The 27,159-nt window shown below is 33.5% G+C and overlaps 3 protein-coding genes across 5 annotated transcripts; all 3 read left to right on the top strand.

The window, feature by feature from the left end:
* The first annotated feature begins 1,695 nt into the window (after positions 1-1,695).
* LOC141698336 (uncharacterized) lies at positions 1,696-7,240 on the top strand. Of its 3 annotated transcripts, none has more exons than XM_074503021.1 (11): positions 1,696-1,843; positions 2,402-2,532; positions 2,626-2,798; positions 3,753-4,177; positions 4,254-4,305; positions 4,764-5,107; positions 5,281-5,684; positions 5,784-5,928; positions 6,165-6,326; positions 6,407-6,495; positions 6,793-7,240. In XM_074503021.1, the coding sequence occupies exons 2-11, from the start codon at positions 2,420-2,422 to the stop codon at positions 6,929-6,931; spliced, it is 2,046 nt and encodes a 681-aa protein (XP_074359122.1). In that variant the 5' UTR covers positions 1,696-1,843; positions 2,402-2,419; the 3' UTR covers positions 6,932-7,240. The 3 variants fall into 3 exon arrangements, with proteins under 3 accessions (XP_074359122.1, XP_074359124.1, XP_074359123.1); XM_074503023.1 differs by having other exon boundaries at positions 4,257-4,305; XM_074503022.1 differs by having other exon boundaries at positions 1,699-1,843; positions 2,405-2,532.
* Positions 7,241-10,348: 3,108 nt separating this feature from the next.
* On the top strand, positions 10,349-10,873 carry LOC141696451 (AT-hook motif nuclear-localized protein 15-like). The gene has a single exon (XM_074500592.1). The coding sequence runs from the start codon at positions 10,349-10,351 to the stop codon at positions 10,871-10,873; it is 525 nt and encodes a 174-aa protein (XP_074356693.1).
* Positions 10,874-18,658: 7,785 nt separating this feature from the next.
* Positions 18,659-22,383, top strand: LOC141698069 (serine/threonine-protein kinase SAPK1-like). The gene is made up of 9 exons (XM_074502677.1): positions 18,659-18,790; positions 18,990-19,064; positions 19,849-19,950; positions 20,726-20,779; positions 20,859-20,951; positions 21,060-21,152; positions 21,240-21,344; positions 21,466-21,564; positions 21,643-22,383. Exons 1-9 carry the CDS (start codon positions 18,671-18,673, stop codon positions 21,916-21,918), a joined length of 1,017 nt encoding a protein of 338 aa, XP_074358778.1. The 5' UTR covers positions 18,659-18,670; the 3' UTR covers positions 21,919-22,383.
* The last annotated feature ends 4,776 nt before the right edge of the window (positions 22,384-27,159 follow it).

The raw sequence follows: 27,159 nt of genomic DNA on the forward strand, positions 1-27,159 counted from the left end.
TTTGGACAATATGTCTCGGTCATATTCGTGATAGACCTTGATCATGAATTACCACGTTCGTGTTCGTAACGGGCCTTGAACTTCATATAAAATTTCTTTATGTCAAACTCTCTATAATTTTTCAATCCAGAAGCCATTTTCGGTTCTAGTTTGCTAAGATGTCTGAATAAGTTAAACCACCTCTAACATTTGTGGCTGAGATGATGACCCAACGAGACAAGACTAGGTCAACCGAAGGTAGAGTTCCTGTCTCGCCTTTGTTTCCGAGACGATAAAAAATCTCGGACTTGGAAGAGTAGGCTCCAGCGGAGCCCATATCCCTCCGTTGCGGAAACGATGGAAAATCTCAGAAGAGTGCACTTGGAAGAGTAGGTTCTGGAGGAGCCAATATCCCTCCGTTGTTAAGACGATGGAAAATCAGCTCCCCCGCTGCGACCACGAACGAAAATTTTGGTCCATCAAGGCAAACGCGGACAAATTTTTTTAATGATTTTTCGTCGAAAAATTGAAAATTTCAGATTTACTAATTAGCCCTAATTAGAGCTAATTAGTGAAAATTAGACAATAAGTAGCCCCGATTAAGGCCGATTAGTCGCGTTTAAGGCCAATTAGCGTAATATAGTTCATAATTAGCCTATATTAAAGTTAATTAACAACTTACACTCGATAATTAGCCTCGATTAAGGTCAATTAACCGTGTTTAACGCCAATTAACATAGTATAGTTCATAATTAACATATATTAAGGTTAATTAACAACTTACACTTAATAATTAGCCCCGATTAAGGTCAATTACCCGCGTTTAAGGCCAATTAACGTATTATAGTTCATAATTAGCCTATATTAAGGTTAATTAACAATTTACGCTCAATAAGTATCCCCGATTAGGGCCGACTAGCCGCATTTAATGCCAATTAGCGTAACAAAGTTCATAATTAGCATATATTAAGGTTAATTGACAACTTACGCTCAATAATTAGCCCCAATTAGGGCCAATTAAACGCGTTTAAGGCCAATTAGCGTAATATAGTTTATAATTAGCCTATATTAAGATTAATTAACAACTTACGCTCAATAATTAGCCCCAATTAGGGCCGACTAACCGCATTTGAGGCTAATTAGCGTAACATAGTTCATAATTAGCATATATTAAGGTTAATTGATAACTTACGCTCAATAATTAGCCCCAATTAGGGTCAATTAACCGCCTTTAAGGCCAATTAGCGTAATATATTTCATAATTAGCCTATATTAGGATTAATTAACAACTTACGCTCAATAATTAGCCCCGATTAGGGCCGATTAGCCGTGTTTAAGGCCGATTAACCCCGATTAGGGTCTTTTATACACATCTTTTCTGAAAAAACCCATATTTCAGGGGTGGTCTAGGTTTAAGGAATGGAGTTTAGAAAAAAATATCTTACCATACATTAGGAGTTTAGAATAAACAAAACTCATACATGATTACGGAAACATCTGATACAGTCTCTTGTATATAAAAAACCCATATATTAAAGAATGAGATTAAGAAAAAAAAAACTTAATACATATATGAGTTTGAAATGAACAAAACTAATACCTTATTCGAGCTCAAATCTCAAAGCAAACAACCCTTAACACAACTCTAAGTATCAAAGCAGTCAACTTTTGGTACCGAAACTACCCCTGCACCCTAATTAAATTAAGAAACAAAATCTAAATAAACACACTCACCTAAAATAAGCACTCCCCTCTCTCCAACAAAGAGAGAGACCCAGAGAGACAGGGAGAGAGAGAATCTCTCCTCCCAGCAAACTCCGATAAAATCAACATTCATTTTCCCATCTACACACACAACTCCTCTGTAAGTATAATCTCTCTCCCCCTCTTCTCTCTCTCCGTCTCTCTAATCTCTCTCCTCTCTCTCTCTCTCTCCCTACATCTCTTTATGTTCACTATTTAATTTCAATTTTCGCGCCTTTTTCCACATCTCACATTTGACTTTTAATCTAGGGTTTTGTGTGTGTTTTACTAGGTGAAACGCTTTCTTTCTAATCTTTACTCTGTTTTTCTGTATCTATGTGGGTTACTGTTGAATTTCAATTTTGGCGCCTTTTTTCACATCTCACTTTTTGACTTAATTCTAGGGTTTTGTGTGTGTTTTACTAGGTGAAATTCTTTCTCTCTAATCTTTAATATCTACCCTGTTTATCTGAATCAATTTTGTCGCCTTTCTTCACATCTTGCATTTGGCTTTTAATTCTAGGGTTTTGTGTGTGTTTTAGTAGGTGAAAAAATATGTGTGTCTATAATCTTTACTCTGTTTATATGTGTCTATATGTGTTACTATTGATTTTTAATTTTGGAGCTTTTTTTCGCAACTTACATGTGACTTAATTCTAGGGTTTTGTGTGTGTTTTAGTAGGTGAAAGGTGAAAAAATGCCTTTGTATAAGCGAAAGCCTTTTGCTCTGGTGGAGAATCCTACTGATTTGAGCTCCGATGAGCTCGTGTTTCAGATCCGTTACACGAATGAGATTTTTCGAGATTATTGGTAAATCGTAGCTCCCTCTTTGCACATTTTATGTGTATCTTTTGGGTTTATCTGTTTTTGTTATAGTGTTTGAATGTGTGTGTGTGTTTGTAGTGAGTATGCGGAGAGGATTAATTTGTATCGACAGAGAGTTTGGACTTGTAAAGTTACTGGGAAGAGTAATTTGACGTATGAAGAGGCGCTGGTTTCGGAACAGAAGGTGATTGAGAAGGTTCAGCAGTTTCCTAGTGAATTAGTTGGCCCGGTTCTTCGGGAGGTTCAATTTAGTATGTGTTCTTCACACTCTTTCTGTTTTATGTTTGCTTTTTTATAGATCAATGTTGTGTTGGTTTGGTGTATGCTTGATTCGTAAATATGGGAGTTAGATTCTCATGTTCTTTCCTTTTTAATTTTTAGGCTATGTTAAATCTGCATTATCAGGTGGATTGTAATAAAATGTAGGACTGTCTTTACCTATCTTATGCACTTAAAAACAGTGACTGATGGGGTTAAGTATATGGGTTTAATACTTTATTCAAATGTGCAAACTTTTTGAATTGAGTTCATTGCGGAAATAATCGAGTGTACATGATATTGTTGGGTCATGTGTGAAGTTGACTTCATACTAATATCAGACCTGTGTAAACTGTATAAGTTGCTCAATCTTATATTCTTATTTTAAAGCAAAAGCTGTTAGGAATTTCAGTTTTATTAAGGCTGTTGTGTTTTGAACCTGATATAATATCTTCTGTCCATATCAACCTTACTTCCCGGTGTTCTATTAATATCCCAAAGACATGTATTTTTCTTGTGGGTTGCAGTAACTTTACCCATTTCTCAGATTTAATCTATTGAAGGTTTAAAACTTACTAAAAATTTACATCTATCCTGTAAGAAATATGTATATTTTCTGTTCGTGAAAAGGTTAAAAAGTGAAGATGTACCTAACAATAATGTAGGATACTCTGTATGATAGTAGATATATTAGATATAATGCTGTTAGCATATTCAACTTTAGTGTCAAAACATGACAACATAGGCCTCACCCACAATTTCAATTTTTTAAATATGTTCAAAAACATAATCTATTAGAAAGTTGTAGGTTTTTTCGACTACTTTAACAATAAGTAGTAAGCTGTACGTATGTTATGTTAGATTTTTATTTTTTAGTGATGCATGATATTCAGTTCCACCCTCTTAATTATATGTAAATCCTAATTATCTCTTCATCTTTATTGCAGGCATGCTCAAGCTAAATGACCTCGTCAGCAAGATTTCTGGGAAGGTGCAGGAAGGCATGCTAGTGGGTAGTGAATTACATGGGAGGAAAAACAATCGCATTTATCCATGCAAAATAATGAAAGTACTTGCGGAGGACGCTGACAAAACTCAGTATCAGGTAGCTTGGCTTGACAAGGAAAAGAAGGTAACTGGCAATGCTGTCGTAGATGGCGATGATTTAATAAAGAAGAAGTTGCCTTACAGCAGAGATGTGCTGAAGGCTTTCATTAAAAAATCAACTTATCGAAGTGCTCCATGGGTGCTGCATGATGAATTGGCACGGAAGCATGGAATCTCGACAGATCCTCCTGAAGACGTAGTTTCTAAAATGTCTGTCACTGATAGAAAGAGGAAGAGAAAGGACGAAAATAAACTTGACAATCTGGTATAACAGGATGATTCTTTAGTTTTTTTCCCCTATATAAGTGTCGCTATTCTTATTTTATATATCTATTTTCTAGCAGGGAAATAAAAAAGCACCTGGGAAGAGTAACCAGGAGCATTCTGCAACAGGTAAGACTGAATTACATTGTACCAAGTGAGGCACTTTCTTATTTTACATTAGCACTTGCTTATGGCACTTCAGTGACAAGGTTGTGGACAATGTTAACGCCTTGTTTGGTTAAGATGATGAAATGGTAAAAACTTGTGAACACAAAATTAAAGTTGAAAGAAATAAATTGAGTGGGTAAGGAAATAGTTAGAGAGTGCAAAATATTTATTATGAGATGCGAAAAAATAACGAGTAGGCACGGGGCATTAATCTCCCAAACATGTGGAAATTCACTCATTTAAATTTGTATGAATAGATTGGAGGACTGAGGATGGAAGAAAATTGATAAATATTTGCTGAACAATCGTACCTTACTTCATTCCTTTCGACCAAATAGGGCATGAGATTATTTCATCCTTGACCACTATAATTTAACTTACCTTGTTTATTTTGCTTTCTTTCTGTATGTAACATGCAGAGATTGATGGTAAACATGTTGAGCCCAAGTACCCTATTGATGATCTACTGGTGCATCCTGCTGTGGATGATCCTGACTTGGCTCAACGTCCTTCACCATCCAGAAATTTCAATATTCCCATAGATTGTTTTGGAGATTTTTTGATGGTTTGGGATTTTTGCTGTTCGTTTGGGAGGTTGTTACAGCTGTCACCATTCTCACTTGATGATTTTGAGAATGCCCTACGCCATAAAGAAAGTTACGTGGTTCTCATTGTTGAAACTCATGCTGCTTTGCTTGGCATGCTTATGAATGATAAAGGAGAATATCGTTTAGTAACACAACGGAATAATCGAAAACCAAAGGTTGAACATTTCAAAAAGTTTCAAATATTTCCCCCATTTGCTGATTAGTCTGTATCGTACAAGTAAATACAAAGGATTTTTCCTTTTTACAAAATGACTAACACAGCACTTAAAAATTAAATTGGTAGCCAATGTATTTCCTCACTATTGATTTCCGCTAATTTTGCTCGCAGATCTCATTAATCAGGTGGGCCGAGTATTTGTGTGATTTCTTGGCACTGGTTGGAACCGCTGAATTTTCCAGTCACCGATCAACCATTAGGCGTGGTCATTACGGGCTTTTAGATGTCGGTGCTAAATTGGAAATTCTACGGGAATTGGTTGCTCGAGTCATTGAAACATGGCATTTTAAAGAGAAGTTGGATGAATACATCAAAGAATGGCAAGCACCTGTTGCAACTAACAGGGAGAAAGCAAAGGCTGAGGGTTGTAAGAAGAAGGAATTTGATGACCGCGATATGCTTTATAATGGTATTCAAGAAACTGAAGGTCATGGGGTGGGCTTTCAAGGCAGCAACTCAACTGAGATGGTGACTAAACAGAATGGGGCTACTGATCATCGCGCAACTGCATTGAGGTATAGGTTTTTCTGCCAATTAATTATCATTTATGCACCTATTTTGGTCTATGCTATGATTACGGCTTCTTCAAGTTAATTTATATTTTGCATTGACAGTGAAAAAGAGAACTCTACGATGAAGAAGGTTGATAATAGTGAAGTTGTGGCAGGAGGCATGAAACATTCATCTAAAAAGGGAGTTCAGAAAGAGGATACAAATGATAACAAAGATGTAAATGAAGAAAAGATCTTAAAAGAGAGGGTAAGGTCTTATCTCTCTTCTTTTAGGCGCCTGTATTTGCTCGTTGGTGTCTGCGAGCGAGCATCACACTCTCTCTCTACAGGCATACACAAATATTGTGTTTTTTTCCACATGCTTTTGTCTTTGTTATAGCTTGTCTATGTGTTAACCAGAATTAGCTGATGTTTGTGATTGTCCTCTACGTATGTATACAGATTACATACTAATTTACTTCTTATCTTCTTGCAAAACTTAAGAACAAATATCTTAGACGGGAGATGGAGAAAAGAATCATCCGCACCAACCCACTGGGAAAAGACCGATATCACAATAGGTATTATTTTTTTCGAGGTGATAGTAGAATATTTGTTGAGAGTTCTGACTCTACCCAGTGGGGCTACTACAGTAGTAAAGATGAGGTATTACTATTGTTTCATTTAAATTAAACATTTTTAAGCTGTTAAGTATTTGGTGAATATATCATTCTTTTCTTTAACAGCTTGATTCTTTTATGGGCACACTAAACTGTAAGGGCATACGGGAGAGGGCTCTTAAGAAAGAGCTGGGACATTACTATGGGAAAATATGGTGAGTTTTTTTTAACCTTTTGTTAGTCTCTTTAAGATTGCAGCTAAAGTCTCCCTTTATTACTTTGGTACTTTGATGTTCTTGGTCTGTAGTTACATAAATGAACCATACAGAACAACAATACTTGCTACATAAAGATCTTTGTTGCCTTGTTTTTTTGGGGGCAAGAAATTACCGTTAATTAGTGTCATGAATCATGATACCCTATCCTAAAAGAGGGAGCCATCTACCAGTATCTTGCCACAATAAAAAACTTTCTTGTTAATAATATTTTTCCATACAAATGTGTTTTTGCAGTTCGGGAATACAAAAAAAGCTAAAGAATGATAGGGCTACAGTGGAAGAAGCAGATGTCCGGAGATCAGCTCGGATTCGTGCACCCCCCAAGGAAAACCCAGCCCTTGCTTTCCTCAAATATGTTAACAAGTTGAAATAAATTAATATATTCAAATGCTCTGGTTGGTTCGAAGGAATGAAATTGGAGGGAAGATGGAAAGCAATTTTGTAGATGAATATATCTACCCTATGCTTCATTTCATTTTATGCAAATTATGATTACAGCTCAAACCTACGAATTTTGTTTTAGAGTTCTCCCTGCTCCCAGCTCTAGTTTATCTCTCTGGGGAGCAAGTTTTACTGCTACCTTGGTGGGATTGGGTCATCTAAACCCTATATTAGACATTCAAAACTCGTTTTTTTTTGCATTGCGACTTCTTGAATTAAAAATCAAGACATTTGACTATGATTTTCTGGTGTTCTAGTAAGCTTTGCTCTGGCTTATTGTACTTCGTGGTCGTGATGTTAATGAATTACTATTTGCAATTCTTTATTTTTCAGTTAAAGTGTTTGCTGGCCAATGGGGGAGCCTGATGGCTCAGTACAGTTTGCTGGGAATCGAATTTATTTTTCGAAGCAATCGTCAATAACTCCTCTGGTCTCCCCCAGCTTTCGTAGTTGGTGATCAGCCACTGGCTACTAAATGGGAAGAAAATTGTTCAGCAGTGATGCACCTATTACAAATTTACCTGTTTTGGGTTAAGGAAATGGAGGTGGCCTGATGCCTTGATTGTTTTGTAACCCGAAGAGAAGGAACCTCAGATTTATGTAATGAATATTGTTATCGGGCGAAAGTTTATAGCTCTTTAAAGTACCTGATTCCTGAATGTTTACGGAAACGAATAAGATTACCAAAAGTTGGCTACTTTAAGCAATCAATCGTCACTTTAGTTGGACAAATGGAACACACAGTTGGTAAACTCTTGGTAACAACCATGTTTAGAACAACAATGCTATAATCCCCAAAATATTTTCTAGTGAAACAGTTTAATATTCCAAAATATCGAACAAACATATGGATGCTAAATTCTAAATTTGACTATTTTTTATTTCAATATTTTATAGAGAAAACTGGACCCGAGGAGAACCTGGGATCTAGTCTGAGTTTATAAGAATTTTGAGTACAATTTTAAGTGGGTATTTTTGTAATTTTAAGTCAACCCTCTGTATTGAGTATAATTTTAAGTGGGTAGTTTTGTAATTTTAAGTTAACCCCCTATATCTACAAAAATACCCCTACTAGTATATGATGAAATCTTATAATCGACACCCTGACAGGCACATCAATCCCTATTCTATAAAGCTTTTCATTTTTTCGCCTGTTTAAAATTTTAGTCACCATACTAGAAAAAATGACAAAAATAATCGATTTTTTAACGTTTTTAACAAAAACATTTATTCTGAAAAAAGTGGCCAATTTTAGCCGATTGAATATTTCATTGTCAGTTGGGTATCCCAATATGTAATCAGATACTCCACGGGAAGTTGGGTATTTCATATATAGGATATTTCACTGTATCTCATATAAAGTGGTGTATCCCATCGGTCAAAGTTGGCTAACTTTTTAGAAATTGGTCATTTTATTAAATTTATATAAAAATAGGCTAAATTTGTCGTCTACCCCTACACTATATGTAACGTAACAGATTAAAACAAAAAAAATGAAAGAAAATATAAAGTATGATTCAAGACAATTTATAAATAATAATCAAATACCTTTTATACAAAGATAAACTGAGGAGATACATTCAAATCGTAAAATCTATTATTATTATATAAAAGATGAAATATTAAAATTTTTGATACAGTACCTGTTTTTTGATATACACTGAATTTACCTAATTACCCTTATTTATTAATTTTTATATTAATTTATTAAAATCCAGCATTAAATTAATGACACAACTCTCATTAAATTAATGACACAACTCTCACGCAACAAAACATTACCATGAAAAAAAGACGTAAATGTGCTGTTTGAGAACACATAGCCACCAATATATTGCTGAACTCTATTCTTCCGTGATATCTATACTATTATATTAAAAAAATAAATTAAAAGTTTGGTTGTTTGTCCCTTTATTTTGTTAACTTAAAATTTGTAATTATATTTAACATAAAACACCTTTCTTAATAAATTTATACTCGTAATATAATTATATAAATACAAATAGGATTAAATATGTATAATAGTTTCTAGCAGGAAAAGAATAATATATATTATATTATTATATTAAAAACGGAATATTAAAAGTTTGGTTGTTATTCTTGATCACTCAATCTAGAACTGTCAAGTCAAATTGATGAGAACTATTATATATCTTTAAAATTATTATTCAAGTGATATAAGATCGAATCCTACAAGCAACTTATTATTAAAATTTTAATTTATAATATATAATGATAAAAATAACCGTGCGATTATGCACTAGTTTTACTCTAATTAGGATAAACATACAAATCCAAAACTTGGGTTTTATTTGTTTGCAGAAAAAAAGACAACGGGAGAAATTCATTTTGAAATATAACGACGCCATGATGCGTTTTTGCTTGAATTTGCTTGAATACGTCCTGCTATCTATTTAAGATAATATCAATTATAATATGAAATATTACAAATTATTCTATATACAGGTTTCCATAAGCGTATTCAAAGTATTTTATTTATATATGAACATATTATCTCACTTAACATGAAAAATTTAAACAAAAACAAATTTACTTAATGTATCCTGGTTATAAAGTACACCTAGGAGAGTGTAAGATATATGTAAATTTTACATTGGTTCACGGTATAAAATATAATTTTTAAATTAATCTTTTGTATCCTTTTTATAGAAAATTTATCGAAAATTCATCAATGATGGTATTTTGTATAGTTTTCGTATGACTTCGATCAACAAACTTGTAACCATCATGTGAAAGTTTAAGATGGTAGAGGAAGTTGCCAACTAAATCTCATAATATTACTTTAATAATGCACCAAAATACTTATATGAGCATGCAAAACAATGAAGAGAAATAATAAATTAATAATATAGACCATAATGTTTAAATATGTTTCCGATTTTGCAATCAAAATAATTTAATATTTAAAATCCGCGCGTAATATTTTTGTCGTTGATATATATTGGTAAATGGACGTTGTATTTGTGTTTAACGTATCAAATCTAGTTTTAAATATTCATCTGTAATCGTATATTGGTATAACTCTTTTACGAGACGAATTGAATATTAACAACTTTTTGGCCTCACGATTTTAGGAAATATGATAAGGATCAATTCAAATTCCTGAAAAAGAAAAATAATACTTTTTTCCAACTGTATGACATCTTTATATTTCTTGAGAGAGCACGTCAAAATCAATTATAAAAAGATCTATAACCCACAACTCTAATCATATTTCACCCAATATTTTATATCATTGCTTAGCCTTCGGAAGACGAATCATGAGTATTCGTTTTCTTTCTCAAATTCTATGAATTACTCTTATCATGCTATTCCTATCCCAAATTCAATGGGCTACTCTAATCCTGCTATAATTAATAGCGAAGAACACCACTTTCAACCATTTCCAAACACTCAAATTTCTAATCCAGGAGTTGGTAATGATATAAGTAATATGGGCCAGTCTGGTGGAAATGGTATTGTTGCGTCTGGTGGTCAATTTTCATGGTCCAGGCCACGAGGACGTCCTCGTGGTTCAAAAAATAAAGCGAAAGAAAATACCATCGAAATGACTTCGTCAATGAAGTCTATTGTTCTTGAAATCCCATCTGGGACAGATGTCATTGAATGGCTGAAACAGTTTGCTCATTCAAGAAATATTTTTATGAATGTTCTGGGTGGTTCTGGAATGATTACACAGGCTACCATAAGCCTCATCTCGTCGGAACATTCAACAATATTTTTTGAGAGACTTTGTTTACTTTCTTTGACAGGACCCGTGGGAAAAATATCTCCTTCGGAACCATCAGTTCCTTGCTCTTTGAACACTATATTTGCTAGGACGAAGGGTGATGTCATTGGTGGGACGCTTTGAAGGCTTGTTACCTTCAGGACGATGCATGTGACTAGGACGATGCATGTGACTGCTCTTATTTCCAAAAACCCAGAGGTCTTGGTTGTTTGTCATGCGAATTTAGCTTAAGGACGCTTACAGATTGAAGATTTAGAGAAAGCGTTATTCTCCATCTATTTGTTGCATTTTTCAATAAATTTTCAATAAAAGGATGTAATGGCCCGACTATTTTTAGTTAGAGTTCTGCTACAGTCTATTCGTTAACATTTTAATTCTGTAATTTTCATATTTTAAATTTGGAGAACTTTGTTCGAGAGATTTAAGACTCTAGAATCTATTTAATTTGATTTTATTTATTATTTTTTATGGTGTGTTTTACATCTCTAAAATCTATTTATTTCGGATTTGAATATTTTTACTTGCGATGCACGTCTTCAACGACTCTAAATTCTTTAGAAATCTGTTTTAAATGTTGTTTTCCTTAACAGTTAATGTCTTTCTCTTTTTATTCTAGTAGCAACCTTTTCTCAATATGTCGATAATTTTATTTGATTTTCTTGTATACTCAACTCGAATAACGGGTTCTCTAGCTCTTGTATATACATTTTTTTTATTTCTCCGGTGCTTGTTTTCTTATATTCGAGACTGAGTATCTAGAGTTATATACTTGTTGGACTGTTATTATTGAGTTATCGGAGCATGGTAATTTGCTAGTTATAAAAAGATTTTTTTAATATTAAAGAGGTCTTCGATTCGTTTGGCAATGTGCAAATGTGATTTTAAGCTTTATCCTACAGAAGTTCTAAAAAAAAATAAATATGTTACAAATGGTACACTGTGTAAAGAATTAGAGCATTCAAAGAGAAAAAAAACATGAAAATTATAACTCTAATACTTATCTCGAAAGCCAAAAATATAGATATAATATGTACGTACAAATGAAATCATTTTTTGTTTGTAAGCCCAATTCATTTATCTCGAGACCCCTAAATTCAGAGCAATTGCAGAAATATTGGGCTTGTAGCCGATCCATTCGAAATCTGTTTCCTAATCCAGTTATCCAACCCACCTCAACTACCCATAATCCAAAATATTTTGATAAAATATTACTCCTTCCGTCCCACTTCTTTATCGTTCTCACCTTTGATTCAAAAAGTTATCAAAATATTAAATAAATTAAAAGTTATCAAAAAATTAATCTACTTCTCAAAAATATTAACATAATTAACCCGTAAATTATCATAATAATTAAAAGTGAAATATAATTTTGGAACAGAATCAGAAATAGCCACAATGAATGGGACGGAGGGAGTAAAAACGTGAAATCTCAGATTTGTTTGATAATATATATTACTCCCTCCGTCCCACTGGATTCTTTACATACTTTTGCCTCATGCTTGGCACGCACTTTAAGGCTACTATAAAATATAGTTTTATAATTTTTTTTAGAATTTTCTTTTTCTGTATAAAAAATTAAACATTATATTTTTAATTAAAAGAAAAAATATTTAAAATTATTTAGGGAACCATGTTTTACGGGAGTCTTAAAGTGCGTGCCGATCCCCTGTCCCCAACGTAAACAACCCACCGGGACAGAGGGAGTATTAAATAACTTATAACATAAAACTACCGATGAAATCCTAAATTGTGTATTCAGTTTAAATTTTAGACAATTAATAATAATAATATGAATTTTAAGTAATTCGTTGATTTTGGAGAATAAATAATAATATTAAGGGCTGAGTTCTATGGAGTCCACCATTTTGTCGGAGTCCTCGGAGTCCATTTACATTCTGCAAATAAAATATCTTGTAAAACGTGTTATTTTACAAAACATGTCACACAAATAGCATAACTTTAACAAAATCATGCAAATCTCATATATTAATATTAATATAAATTCATTATTGTTAATTTTCATTTTACACAGACCGCATAGAGTCTTGTCTTAAATGGTGTTTATCAAAATTTGTTTATACAAAAAAGGTGTGCATGAACAATTTAGAGGGGTGTATTCAAATAAGATTTTTAAGGATTTTTAATATCTATGGGTATTTAATTTAGATTTTGAAAAATCATTCAAAATATGGAGGTATTCAATTTGGATGGTAAAATATCCATTAAAATCTGAGTGTATTCAATCCAGATTTAAAAAAATCTATCAAAATATTAGGTTATTTAATTTGGATTTTAAAAATTCCAGACGGTACTTAAAAGTCCATAATTTTTTTTATTTGAAAAATATGTGAGTTTTGATGAATTTTCTAGTAAAATTTTATATGAATGAAAATGTAAATTAGTTCAAATTATTTCATGTATAAGTTTTCATAAGCGTATTCAAAGTATTTTTATTCTATATACAGAGATGATCGGACTTAAATTGAAAAATAAAAAAATTACTTAATGTATCCCGCTCATGAATTAGACTCAAAAGAGGGTAAGATTTATATAAATTTTACCTCGATTCTGGAGAAGAAATATATTTTAGTCATTAACCTTTTTTAACCGTCTTATAAAAAATTCATCAAAGATTCATCTTTGATGGTATTTATGTAAAGTTTCTGTAAGACTCAAGAACAACCTTTTATCCTCATATTTGTAGACAATATTATTAAAGCGATCATTCAAATATATTTAATCAAAAAGGGAAACGTAATAATAATTTTTGCTATTGTATTATATTTCGAGGGAGGGTAAGATATCTGCAAAATTGCACATTTTGCCCCTTTTGAGTCTGTTTCTGTAATAATATGCAGCTTGAACAATGAAACTCAGTAATGAAAGATAGATCAAATAATACATAAATATTAGAATGTTATGCATGTTTAGTAACCAGATCATCTAAAATTTTAAGATATTAACTCTAATGGATCTTGTAATATTATTAGAACACCCTCTCACTTGAAAGCAAGAATTTGAATCCGGGTCCGACCGGGATCTGTTACATTGTCAAGTAACCAGCTCATCCGAAAGTTTAAGTTGTTAAAGTAAGGTACCAACTAGATCTCATAATATTTTTCTAACAAAACACTAAAATTAATGATACGGTACGCAAAATATTGAAGAAAATAGTTTAAGATTTTTTTTATTTTAGAGGCCACAATGTTTAGATATGTTCTCGACTTTGCAATCAGAAAAATTTAAATATTTAAAAGCCGTGCTAATATCTATCTCGTTGATATCTATTCGATTTTAAGTAAATGAATATTGTATTTATGTTTAATGTTTCAATTTGAGTTTTAGAAATTCATCTATAATCGTATATTGGTATAAATATTTCACGAGACAAATGTTAGCGACTGTTCGGCCTTTTTAGTAAATATGATATGAATTTATTATTCAAATTCATATTTCTAGGAAAGAAAAATAAAACTTTTTTGCAGTTGTAAGACATCTTTGTTTTCCTAGAGAGAGCACATCAAATTTAATTATAAAAAGGGTTTCAACCCACAACTCTAAGCAATTTCACTCAGTATTTTATATCATTGCTTACCATTCGAAAGATGAATCCTGAGTACTCATTTTCTTCAAATTTAATGAATTACTCTTTTCCTGCTCTTCATATCCCAAATTCAACGGGTTACTCTAATCCTACTTTACCCAACAGTGAAGAACACAACCCTCAGCCCTTCTAAAACACTATAATGTCTAATGTTGATGTTGGTAATGGTATGAGCTATGTTGGTCATCTTGGAGATGGTAACGGTATGAGTTATGAGGGTCAGTCTGGTGGAATGGCTCAGACTGATGGAAGCAATGTTGATCAGACTGGTGAAAATCGTGTTGGTCAGATTTCTGGGTCTAGGCCACGGGGACGTCCTCGTGGTTCAAAGAACAAGGCGAAAGAAAATGCCCTTGAAATGACTTCGACAGTAAAGTCTATTATTTCCTGAAATACCACTCGGGACTGAAGTCCTTGAATGGCTGAGACATTTTGCTCAGTCACAAAATAATTTTATGAATGTAACGGGTGGTTCTGGAATGATTTCACAGGTGGCCATAAGCCACATGTCGTCTGAACAACCATCAGTATTTTCTGAGAATTTTGGCTTGCTTTCTTTTACAGGAACTGTTGGCAAGATATCTCCTTCAGAACCATCTGGTTCTTGCTTTTTTAGCGCTTCATTTGCTAGGATGAATGGTGTCGTCATTGATGGAAGTATTTGGAGGCTTATTACCTTGGAACCTATGTCTGCGACTGCTCTTATTTCCAAGAGCCCGAAGGTCTTTGATGCCGGTTATCCGACCTCAGCTTTACATAGTCTTAAAGATTGAAGATTTAGATAACATTATTCTCTATCTATTTATTATTTTTCAATGACATTTTATGTAATGGTTATGTAGTCCTCAAGCTGTTTTTAGTTAGAAATTTACTACATTCTAGTTATTTACATTTTCGGTAATTTTCATATTTAATTTTGGAAAACTTTGTTTAAGAGTTTTACAACTCTGCATCTTATTTGATTCAATTTTATTTGGTACTATTCCTTACGTGCATGTCTTTTACATCTCTGTATTCTATTTGTTTCGGGTTGAACTAGTTTTGCTTGGTGCACGTCTTTACCAGCTCTAAATTTTATTTGATTCGGTTTGAAATTTTGTTTTCCATATAATGCATATTTTTTTGTTGAAGTAGCAATCTTTTTAAAATATTTCATTTACAGCACATAATCCTTTTTTAGGTATCAAGATCCCATTTATTTTGGTCTATTGAAATGCTTGCATGAGATATCTCTACATGTTCGATAATTTCGGGGTCTTGATTTATTTACGGACCATGCTGAAAGGCCAGCTGTCCCAACACTCACGTCATCATTTACATGGTGTAGCTAGTTGTTTGTACAATTAGAAAAAAAAATACCTAATCTTTACAAATAAATTAAAGAAAACATTTTTTTTAAAAAGATCATATAATAATATGGATGATTGTGAAAATTAAAAAATTCAAATTTTTTTACAAAAACAACAATTTTCCTATGGACAACCAAGACATAGGGAATATCATTTCATGTAATCATTATTATTAATAAATCAATACATATTTTCGAATATTTGTTCAATATATAAAAATTTAATTAAACAAATATTTATTTGAGTAAGGAATATACCGTCAATGACAAATGCAAATATAGATCAACGCCGTGAACTTGGTATAGGTCTATCCAGTTTAGATTCGTACAAAATCTATAACATCCATCTTGCAAGATCTTATTTTCTTGTTTAACATCAAGGACCCAACGGGCATTGATAATAACATCAACATAATCGTATGGTCATTTTTCGATTTAGTCAATTGTTTTTCCAATTTCTCGGTACCAAAATCCTACATATTAGAAATAAAGCATTATAGTGAAGTTATTTTTCAGAGATAATAAGCGAGACCCAAGAACTGTCATTGATAGTGAAAAGAAATTTAAAGTCATCAGATTCAACGTATAACTTGCGGGCAATTATTGTGCACAATTGTTGTTCCAAATAACATAGATTTCAGGTAAGTCTCATGTGAATAAAATTATTAGTTAAGGTACTGTCTCGTTTACTTTACAAATTTTATGATCAAATATATGTTAGTTAACTTTTACGTATTTTTTATATATCACTGTATATGATCAAATACACTCAATTAAAGGTAAGCCTCGCGTGAATAAAATCACGGGCTAATGTATCATCTCGAAACTATCACATACATTTTTTTTATGTATTATGCACTAAACCGGGGTTATTCACATAAACAGACTCCCTACTATCACGATAGTCACAGGACTGTGTACATCTTAACCTCCCAGACCTCGCTGTAAAATGGTTATACCGAGTACGTGTGGTTTGGGTTATCATATTGTCAATAGAAAGAAAATTAAACATTATGACATGATACTTTTAAGAGCATCGCGGGCGGGCCGTGGACATCTCTCCAGTTGGGCCACACAAAATTGGTCTACCTTTCATTTTTATGGTTGATATTAACATTATTATATAATACTTTTTAGAGCATTTCGGGCCGTGGACAGCTCTCCTGTAGGGCCACACAAAAGTGGTCTATCTTCCACTTTTATGGCTGAAGCAGATTGAAATGAAAAGATTCAGGGACATCTCTCGGCCCATTTAAAAGAAAAGTACTGGTACTATCAACTTATTCAGTTTCTTTTATTTGCAGAAATTAATTTATTTCTTTATTTGTACTTGTTAATATACATTCATCATTGACAAATATTTTCTGCTGAAATAAATCACTTTATAATTTGTTCTAAATCATTTGAATATTTATGTTAGAATTGCAAATCATAATTTTTTTAAAAAAAGTCATTTCAAATCGAATTTTAAGTGTATTTTTAAACTGTATTGTATTTCAGTTATTTGGATAATACTTTTATTATTTTAATATTTTAATTATGTTAATATATAGTACCTACTATTTTGGTAAGATAACATGATAAATATTGATTATGTTGAAGACTTATAAACAATTTAAACAGAAGTTGTAGGGTAAAACATAAAAGTGTCCATATGCAATAAGACGTGGGTGCTCTAAGCCGCAGTGAAATAAAAGTCTATAAGGCCCGTAAAAATGGATCAGTCCGGATCAATTCAGATGCGATTTAAAATATGAATTTTGTTCAGTTAGGCCCGTAAATAAATAAGTTAAATTTTATACATAAAATATTAGTTTATATTCTGTGCCTTAGCTGTGTTGAGTGTTTTAGATATCATGAATTACTAGTTTTTCTCAAAGAACTACTATTTTAAACTATGAGAAATGATTTAATACTAAAACAAATATTTTTTTTATATTACATTTAACTATCTCATTTATTAACCTTAAATTCTAATATTTAGTGTATTAAATTGACAACTAACAAATTATCGAATGTTATTCGGGGTATCAAATTGACAACTAATAAAATATATCGTATTCAACTTCTAAGTTCTAATAATATAATATATATTTAAAAATTTATCAAAAAATTTATATAGATAAAGAATTTTATAAAAAAACTCAAATTTTTATCCGGGCCAAATCATGCTTCTTTTAATCTGGCCTACTATACAATTTTTTCAAAACCAGACTTTTACACGAATTTTTAGTTTTTAGGTTGGGTCGGACTTTCAAATAAAAAAAGACTCGTTGAAGGTCACTATCTCGGGACGAGCCATATCGTACTTTTTTTTCCGGACCGGATCCGACTTGGTCTTAGATTTCGAAGGCTCTGAGCTATAGTTCACTTTATTTTTTGGACAACTAACTCACGGAGATTATAAATCAACACCGTTATTCACGGTTTAAAGATGAATTTTAATCCAAAAATTGACATTTTTCTATTATAATTTCTGAAAAACCTACATATTTATTTTATTTTCACGATTCTAAAATTTTTCTCAATTGCTCCTCTTAAAAATATCATGCCCAATTGTTCAAATATTATTATACTTAGTTTATTTAGAAAAATGTTATTTCCAAAACAAACTTTTAATTTTTAGAATAGATGAAGTATAAAATGACGAAATTACCCTCACATTTCTAAAATTAACATTTCCCCTTATTTATCCGTAAAATTGAAAAAATAAATAAAAAAATTAAGGTTCTTTAAAATAATGAAAGAGGTGACAAGTGTACAGTTACATCACCACCTGTCAAAATCTTCAACACCAAGTCTTTAACCCCTCGTGGAAAAATGACTCACTTTGTTTTGTCAGCTTGTTCACATTACATCTCTTCATTATTCAAACAAACCTCTTGTTTCTTTTCACACTTGCTTACAGTTTTCTTGTATGCATAGCAAGAGTTCTTGTTTGTGGTTGAAGTGATAATTAGTTAAAGAAATGGAGCGTTATGAAACTATAAAAGATATTGGGTCTGGGAATTTTGGTGTGGCCAAGCTTGTTGTTGATAAGTTTACTAGAGAGTTGTTTGCTGTTAAGTTCATTGAGAGAGGCTTAAAGGTTTGTTTTTTTAATTTTTTCTTATGATCAAGAATTCATAATTATTTGTGAAAGTTTGATTATCTTTTGTTTTGAGTCCGTTTACCTGAATTATAATATAAAATTAAAAAGTATGAATTTTTATATATTTATTTAGTGTGTTCTTGGTTTTGGTAGTTTAAGAAGTTTTTGGATGTTTGATGGTTCTTTACTTTTGCAGATTGATGAGCATGTGCAAAGAGAGATTATGAATCATAGGTCTTTGAAGCATCCTAATATAATTAGGTTCAAAGAGGTTTGTGATTTCTTTTAATTTTTCAAATTAATGTGAATAGCTAGAAAATCTTGTTTGTGTGTTGTATGAGTGTGATTTCTTTCTGATTTAGAATTTTGTAGATATTTTTGGTGTAGTAGTGTGTGCTGGGTAAACTGTGTAGTACAAGTACTAATTAAGTTATTATACATGGTTTTGATTAGTTGAAAAGCAAATTGTTGGTCCTTAATCAAGGTTTAAGTCTTTCTTTCCAGAGGAAAAGGGCTCAGGGAGTTTAATTTACTGCCTCGATACGGGTAACGCGTAGCTCACTAGCTGAGAATGAATGCAGAATTTCTTACTGTTTTGTTTTTTTTCAATTGATAAACATGCCTCTGTGACCACCTGTACTCCAAGATAAAGATACATTTTCGTTTGAAGTTAATATGAAAAGATTAAATTGAAGAAAAAGATTATGATGTATTTAACATTAGGCTGAGCCGCTGAGGGATCAAGTCTGTATAATACTGAAGCCAACTAATAAATTCAGAACCTAACCGAGTTCATATTACTTCAACACTTTTTTTATATGTCACATTTTGAGTAAACAACTTACTAGTTTTTCAGCTTCTTTAAATTGCTAATGGTAAGTAAACCATAAACAGTTGTAGTAGTTCAGTGATACTTTAAAGCTCTTAGGTAGGGACCCTCTGAATTTTTCACTTCGATTTGGTACCAAAATGCATAGTGGTGGAAAGTAAGGAGTGATGCTGGAGCTGGTTTAGTGAGTTGAAGTCTTTAAATGTTTGTTCTTTATTCTTTTTAGGTATTGTTAACGCCAACTCATCTGGCTATAGTCATGGAGTATGCTGCAGGCGGGGAACTTTTTGAGAGGATATGCAGGACAGGAAGGTGTTTAGAGGACGAGGTAAGTATGGAAGTTTAACAGAAATGATATAGTCTAGTGTGGATCTGATAATAAAACTTTATCTTGCACTTTAAGTTCCAGAATTTGACACCACTGACATTTTTTGCTCTCATTTTCCTGTATGCTTGTCCCCCCACCACTTCATTGTTTGGTAACATACTCCAAATATACACCAGTTCTTATGTAATGTCTGGCTACCATTCATTTAAGTCAGAAAATTATGTTTTGACACGGTTGACGACATTTAAGCATAACCTTCACTCCTGACACTAACTATAATGTTGCGCTTTACTAAATAATAACCATATGTTACACGCTTGCGGCTTGCTCGTTTCTATTCTTCTGCTCCAGTTTCACAATTTTCATCATTGTTTCATACATTACATTAATTCCTCGGCCCTTATCTTATTAGCTTCACTTTTGTATTCTATATCTACATTCCAGAGGAATATATGAAGGGAACCAAATAAAATCAAGTTTTCAGTTGACTAATTAATCTCCTTGGTATTAATTATTATTAGGTGGAAACTAAAATCCTGCATGTCTCGTGTTGCTGTAAATTCAAATTCAAGTTATATGAACATGTATTAGTGGATCTTGTTGATAGATGGTTATGGTGAAATATGTCAGCTGTCAGGCCCAAGTTTCCTCCTTCCTAGAGAACGAACTAATCATTAGACTTTTTATCCAGAAATTATTTACAATGGCATCGTTATAATTGTTAATAGGTAAATTTTATGTACTCATTTGCACTTCCTGTTATATTTGGAACCAGGCAAGGTTTTTCTTCCAACAACTAATATCAGGAGTTAGCTATTGTCATTCAATGGTATGTGTCTGTGCTTTGTTTTTGGTATCAGCTCTGAATTTCACAGCTTTAGTTTTTAGCGATCTATGATGTTGTACAGCATATCTGCCATAGAGATCTGAAGCTCGAAAATACACTGTTAGATGGAAGTCTAGCGCCACGTGTCAAAATATGTGATTTTGGGTACTCCAAGGTAATAATTTTACAGATTACTCTGGGATATATACCATTACAAAAATGTTCTGTCTGCTAAATCCACTTCCCTCCTCTCTTTTCTTTGGGTGGATTTGCGTACTGCCAGTCATCAGTTTTTCATTCTCAACCAAAATCTACCGTGGGAACACCAGCTTATGTTGCACCAGAGGTTCTGAGCAGAAAAGCGTACGACGGAAAGGTGATAAGTTAATTTCTGTTGATTTCCTAGGTGATGTACTAAATTTTGCTAATAGCCATATGTTCTATCTAATTATCGAGATAATAGATTTCAGATGTTTGGTCTTGCGGAGTAACTCTATATGTGATGCTTGTTGGGACTTATCCCTTTTCGGATCCGAATGATCCAAATGACTTTAAAAAGACAATTGAGGTTAGTGTACATGAGAGTAGTTTGCATATGAAGGGGAAATAGAAGCTAAATTTTAAATTGCCTGATTTCAAATTGGGAGCTATACGCCTTCGTAAACGTATGTACAATTGGCTTTTGACAGAGAATACTGAAAGCCCAATTCTTGATACCAAACTGCATTCAGATTTCCATGGAATGTAGGCATCTATTGTCTAAGATTTTCATCACAAACCCTGAAAAGGTAATAATTTCTGCCCTGAATTATATCATACAATTTTCTGTCATAATTCATAATTTTCTTTTCTTCTTTGATTTACAGAGGATAACGATTTCTGAAATTAAAAGACATCCTTGGTTCCTGAAGAACTTGCCTATGGAGCTAATGGAAGGAGGAAGCTATCAATGCAATGATGTAAACATCCCATCCCAAAGCATTGAAGATGTATTAGCGATACTACAGGAAGCAAGGACTGTGCCTTCTGAGGCAACTAAAGGTGGGAAATTTTCACTTGGAGGTAGTATGGACTTTGATTATATGGATGATGCAGATGTTGAAGACATAGAAACAAGTGGCGATTATGTGTGTCAATTGTGAAAGTGCGCCGCTTATTCAGAATTATCAAGTGGATAATATGTTCAGAAACAGCTTACAAGATCTCAATATGGAACTTCTCGCGTCAATTGTGGAAGTGCATCACTTATTCAAATTTATCAAGTGAATTATTCAGAAACAGCTTACAAGATCTCAAAATGGAAGCGTTGGCAGAACTGTGAACAACTAGAATGATGGAAAACGATCAGACCTCTTTCATAATATCTTCGATCAGTAGACTTTCATAATAGCCATGTTTTTTCTTCAAGATCTCAAGTGGCATATGTAAAAAATGAGAACAAGATCAAATATTTCTGATGATCTTCTTGCTTATAAGGTTTTGTCTATTCTGATAGCTAGTTCTTGTGACCGAGTTGAGTATCAACGTATCGTTGTCGTTGGTATATCTGTATCTGTTAATGAAACAGACTCCTTAATCTTCTAGTAGTATGCACTCTGTAGTTTCTTTTCTGCGTAATGAACTTTTACTACCTAGATTACTTGATATACAGATATGAACAAAGTTGAGAACACAATTGTTCAACCAATAGTACTGTAGAGTTACTTTGTCAATTGCTACGGTCGGGGTCGGATTCATATAGGTTCAGCAGGGACACCTGCCCCTCTGCCCTGCCTAATAACCAAAAATTAGCGGTTTTTAAAAAAAAAGTATCAATATATATTTTTTATAGTACCCCACTAAAAAATTTAGATTTTCTATAATATTAATAATTTTTTCATAATTTGAGTCATATTTGATTTTATTTATAATTATATGATTATCAATAAATTGGAGAATAATTGGTTGAAATATTAATTTTCAGTATCAAAACAAATCTGTCTTGATTTCTTTACTATGTCAGGTTTCTAGTGAAAATGACCAAAAAAGAATTGAATTTAGACCACTAAAAGTAACATGGTCACTTAAGTATATGGTGTCGCGGAGAAATCGGGTCTGAATCCGCCGTTGGCTACAGTGTATTGTTTCCAAGGGCGAAACCATAAATTTTGGCTTCACAGGGGTGTCTTAAAACATGATAAAAACAGAAGCAACATATATCCATGGTAACCAGGAAACGCTGACATAAATCCAAATGTAAATTTTTTCAAAACTATTCTTAAACTCCTGATAAAAACTACAGTCTCATAGAGAACACCTTCCAAGTTCTGAACTCCTCGTAAAACCTACAGTATAACACAGAACACCTTCCAAGTTCTAGAAAAGTCTGTACTTGGTAAAACTCGAACAACGTCGGAGTTTTCCGGCATGAAGATCATAAAAAAAACTACAACACTTACGAAACTACTCTGAAGCATAAACTCCAGATGGCCCCCCATTCGAACCTGTTCCACCATCGCCACTGGACAAGCCCATCTCCCCACTACTGGAACTAGAACTCAGGCTATCTTCACCACTGCTGACATCATCACCGTCCACACTCTTGAGATCTCCTTCTTGCAGCGCTAACTCTCTGCGCCGCTTCCTCATCTGCCTCTTACCCTTGGGTATGTGGCCAATGAATGATTCCACAATACTAAGACCCTCAGCATCGGACCGGCGGGGCTTCCTTCCAACATTTGACTAGTGCAATAATTAAAAATCAATTTAACATACTTTATAACAATTGCGATAAAAAAAGACATTTAAAAACAAGGGGCATGGTGAATGAGTATACATAAAAACGTATAATTCTATAAACTTTAGTGAACAAAGTAATATTAATATATAGCACTTCTTCCATCTCTTATACGGGCCATGACTCGTTTGTAATCATTGATCGATATTTAAACAAGAGTGAAACATCAAACAGTGTTCCTGCTGATTTAAGCAGAACTAGAAAGCAGAACTAGATATTGTTGCTAATGATTACAATGGCATACCTTGGGACCTCGATCAACAAGGCGGGCCCAAGCTTTTCTGCTCCTCAGACAGTCAAGGACCGCCTGTGAGTGGCTGGAATAGGCATAACGATCACCGTTCTTCTTCCTCAAGTGAGGCCAGTGCTGCACAGAGAATCAGAAAGTTGAGACTGTATCTTTTTCACGTTTAACGTGAACAAAGACATTTCACACATACCGGTAAAACAGCATCGCAAAGCTCCTTATAAGTCATGGGCTTGGTTACAATCTCTGAGAGCAATCCTATAGACAAGGATTCATGCATGAGGAAATGAAGAAGAGAATATCATAGACCGGATCTATTTTTATATTTATCTAGTGGTTTCCTTTTACAGTACTTCTTTTTCTTATTCTGTACGTTGCTATATCTTTCTCAAACATGTGAAGAATCTAGAACTTAAAGCAATAACCTGGTAAGGTGCGGTAGGTCACACGGTTTTCAGTGCCAGAGTCATCATCAGAGGCAGTTTGAGTCGATTTACATCTGGAAGACACATGCTGCTTGCTAGTTGCAGGAGGATTACTCTTGTTAGCAGATTGTATGGCTGGTGCTGACCCATTGTCCAGTACCCTCATGGTAACAGAATTTTCTGTGCGAGCCGAGTCATTGGTCCTCTGAACTGGCAGCAGTAGTGATCTCTTCATACTCTTAGATTCATCCTGGAGCTCTTGAGAATTTTGAGTTCCCTCTGTTGCTACACTTTTTCCTTTTCTTTTGGAAACCTTTATTGTTAAAAAGCAACAACAGATACTACCATTAAGCTAAGTCGAGCACCCATTATCATTTATAAAAGAAAAAAAAGAACAATTGAAAATTTTAAACTGTTTTTACTCATCCTTTTCCACTATAGCTTTTTTCGATTATCGGTCATTTACAGAAAATTTAATACACAAGGTCAAAAGGCCCTTAATGCCACATGTGACACATTATAATATTGTGTTTTTCACATCTTGCCATTACAATTACAATTTAGTAAAACCGCTACGTGACGTCTTCCAAACACGCCACTGTGTATCACATTTTTGGAAACGCATACTTATGATGCGCATTAAAGTTTGTTTCTTAAAAAAAAAGTGACTTCAGAGTTATAAATATAAGAAACGTTGCACGCCTTTGCGTTTTAAAAGAAGACATGTCTAAGACTCGTTTTTCTGTGCCATAAAGGGCCATATTTTTCCTTTTATGATATTGGGTGCAGTATTTCTCAAAATTTGCCATAAAAGGCCAGACATAAACATTGATAAAAACATCAATAAAGAATGACACGTAATCGATTAATATCAACCAATTGGAAGGATGAGATAAACATTTATGGTGTCAACACTACCTAGTTTTAACTATGGAAACATAACTAAAACAGTACTTTGTTTTTTATCACGTTTATGGAAACGCATACTCATTATGCGCTTTAAAGTTTGATTCTTAAAAACAAAGTGATTTTAAAGTTATATATCTAAGACATGTCGCGCAAGATATTACAGTTATATAACCCAATTGAGGACGCCTCCCAACACCTTAGGATTTTAATTATAGATGGTTACTTAACACCCTATAACAGTACTTATCACGTTATATTTAAATCAACAAGGATATAAAAGGAAAAAAATCAGTACACAACTAACTTAACAAGGACGGGCCTTACCAAGGGCGAAATGAATATTTGTATTGTTTAAGCACAACGATTAATGTAATTGAGAAATCACTAGTATAAATGAAATTAAAAGTGACATGTGCAACTTACCGAACCACGGTCTTTTCCCACAGAATTAGATGGTGACTGCTTCATGAGCATGCTTGCACCAGTCGGAGAAGCTAACTGGGGTAAACTACCAGCATGCCGCATGCGTGGCACCCGCGAGACTCTTGCAGATCTGTTAAGCTCCTGATGCAATAATAATGCAAGCTGCAAAAGATGAAACAGAAATTAGCAAAACATTAGCAGAGGAACTTCAAGAAAACATGACAACAAAACGCCAGCTTGACTCAGACCTCTTCATCACTTATTGTGGCAGGAGTGTTTAGAGTGCTTGACTGATCCTCCTGTAGTGTGAGGTTGACCTTCGATGATGGTTGATAATCTAAATGGTCAACTGTCTTACTTCTATGCATCAACTTAGAAGTGGTAGTTGTATTGTCATTAACTTCCTCGCCTTCCTCGCCTTCCTCCCTTTTCTTTTTATTACTTTCTTCATCTCTTGTTCTCTTCCCCGCACCAAAACTTACACTACCACCAACACCCCCCGCTTTATAATTATTCAACAAAGACAACGCTCCCCAATTACTACCCTCACTACCAAGCTCATTTCCACCACCCTCATTACCACCAGTCTCATTCCCGTCATTCCAATCAAACTCCTTATACTGAAAACCAAACTTCTTATGTACATACCCGCTCGCCCTCCACAACGCCGACCCAAAAATCCCCGTTCCCGCGCTTTCCCCACCAACCACTCCTTGCACATGCGCCCTCTCCTCCCTCGGAATCCTCCCTGTCCAAGTCGTCCTGCTAGACCCCACATTCTCCCCACTCTTATTCGCCATTCCAAGCAAACTATCAGCAACCTCGTCCTCAATATTCTCACCCCTCTTACTCTTCCTCCTACATTTCTCACACGTAAACACTTTTTCGCTCTTTACGTACCTCGAACACCTCGTGTGCACCCACACTCCACACTCATCGCAATTCACCATTTCCTCTCCATCATCGAAATTCACTCCACACGCACAATCCACCGTCCATGATTTGTTTCCCCAATCTTCCGTTGGCTCCATATCTGTAATCATAAACCAGTTATATCACAAATTCAAACCCAAATTTACATCATTTAACCAAAAATGGCTTAAAAATCAACAATCACATAAATAATTACATATAAATCATTAGATCAATTTAATTTAATGTCCGGTTCCCTTTAAAACATCACACCCAACTAATTTGCACAGACAATCTCAGTTTTCCCCCTCCGTTTTAAATTGATTTTTCCCGTTAAAGGGTATGTTTTTTTTTAAATCCGAATTCACTGTACTTTTCTCCATCACTCAACGATCAATTTGCATACCATATTTAATATATTTCAAAGTAATTTAAAAAAAATATTATTCAGTTTCTATTTTATATTCTAAAATTGGTTTTTATTAGAGTAGTCTCATGATTATTATTATTTTCAATTTGTTTTTAAAATTAATTTTGGTTATTTTCAGTTGTAAAATTGTATAGCTCGTCTTTTTCTAAAAAAAAAAATTGTTTTGCAATTTTTTTTAAAAATTTACGTTTCTTACAAAAAAATTAAATACCTATATTTAAAGGCCATAGTGCTACCTAAGGCTCAGCGTCCGGTCGGTTC

Source organism: Apium graveolens, chromosome 11 (assembly GCF_009905375.1).
Source record: "Apium graveolens cultivar Ventura chromosome 11, ASM990537v1, whole genome shotgun sequence".
In the NCBI taxonomy this organism is placed as follows: Eukaryota; Viridiplantae; Streptophyta; class Magnoliopsida; order Apiales; family Apiaceae; genus Apium; species Apium graveolens.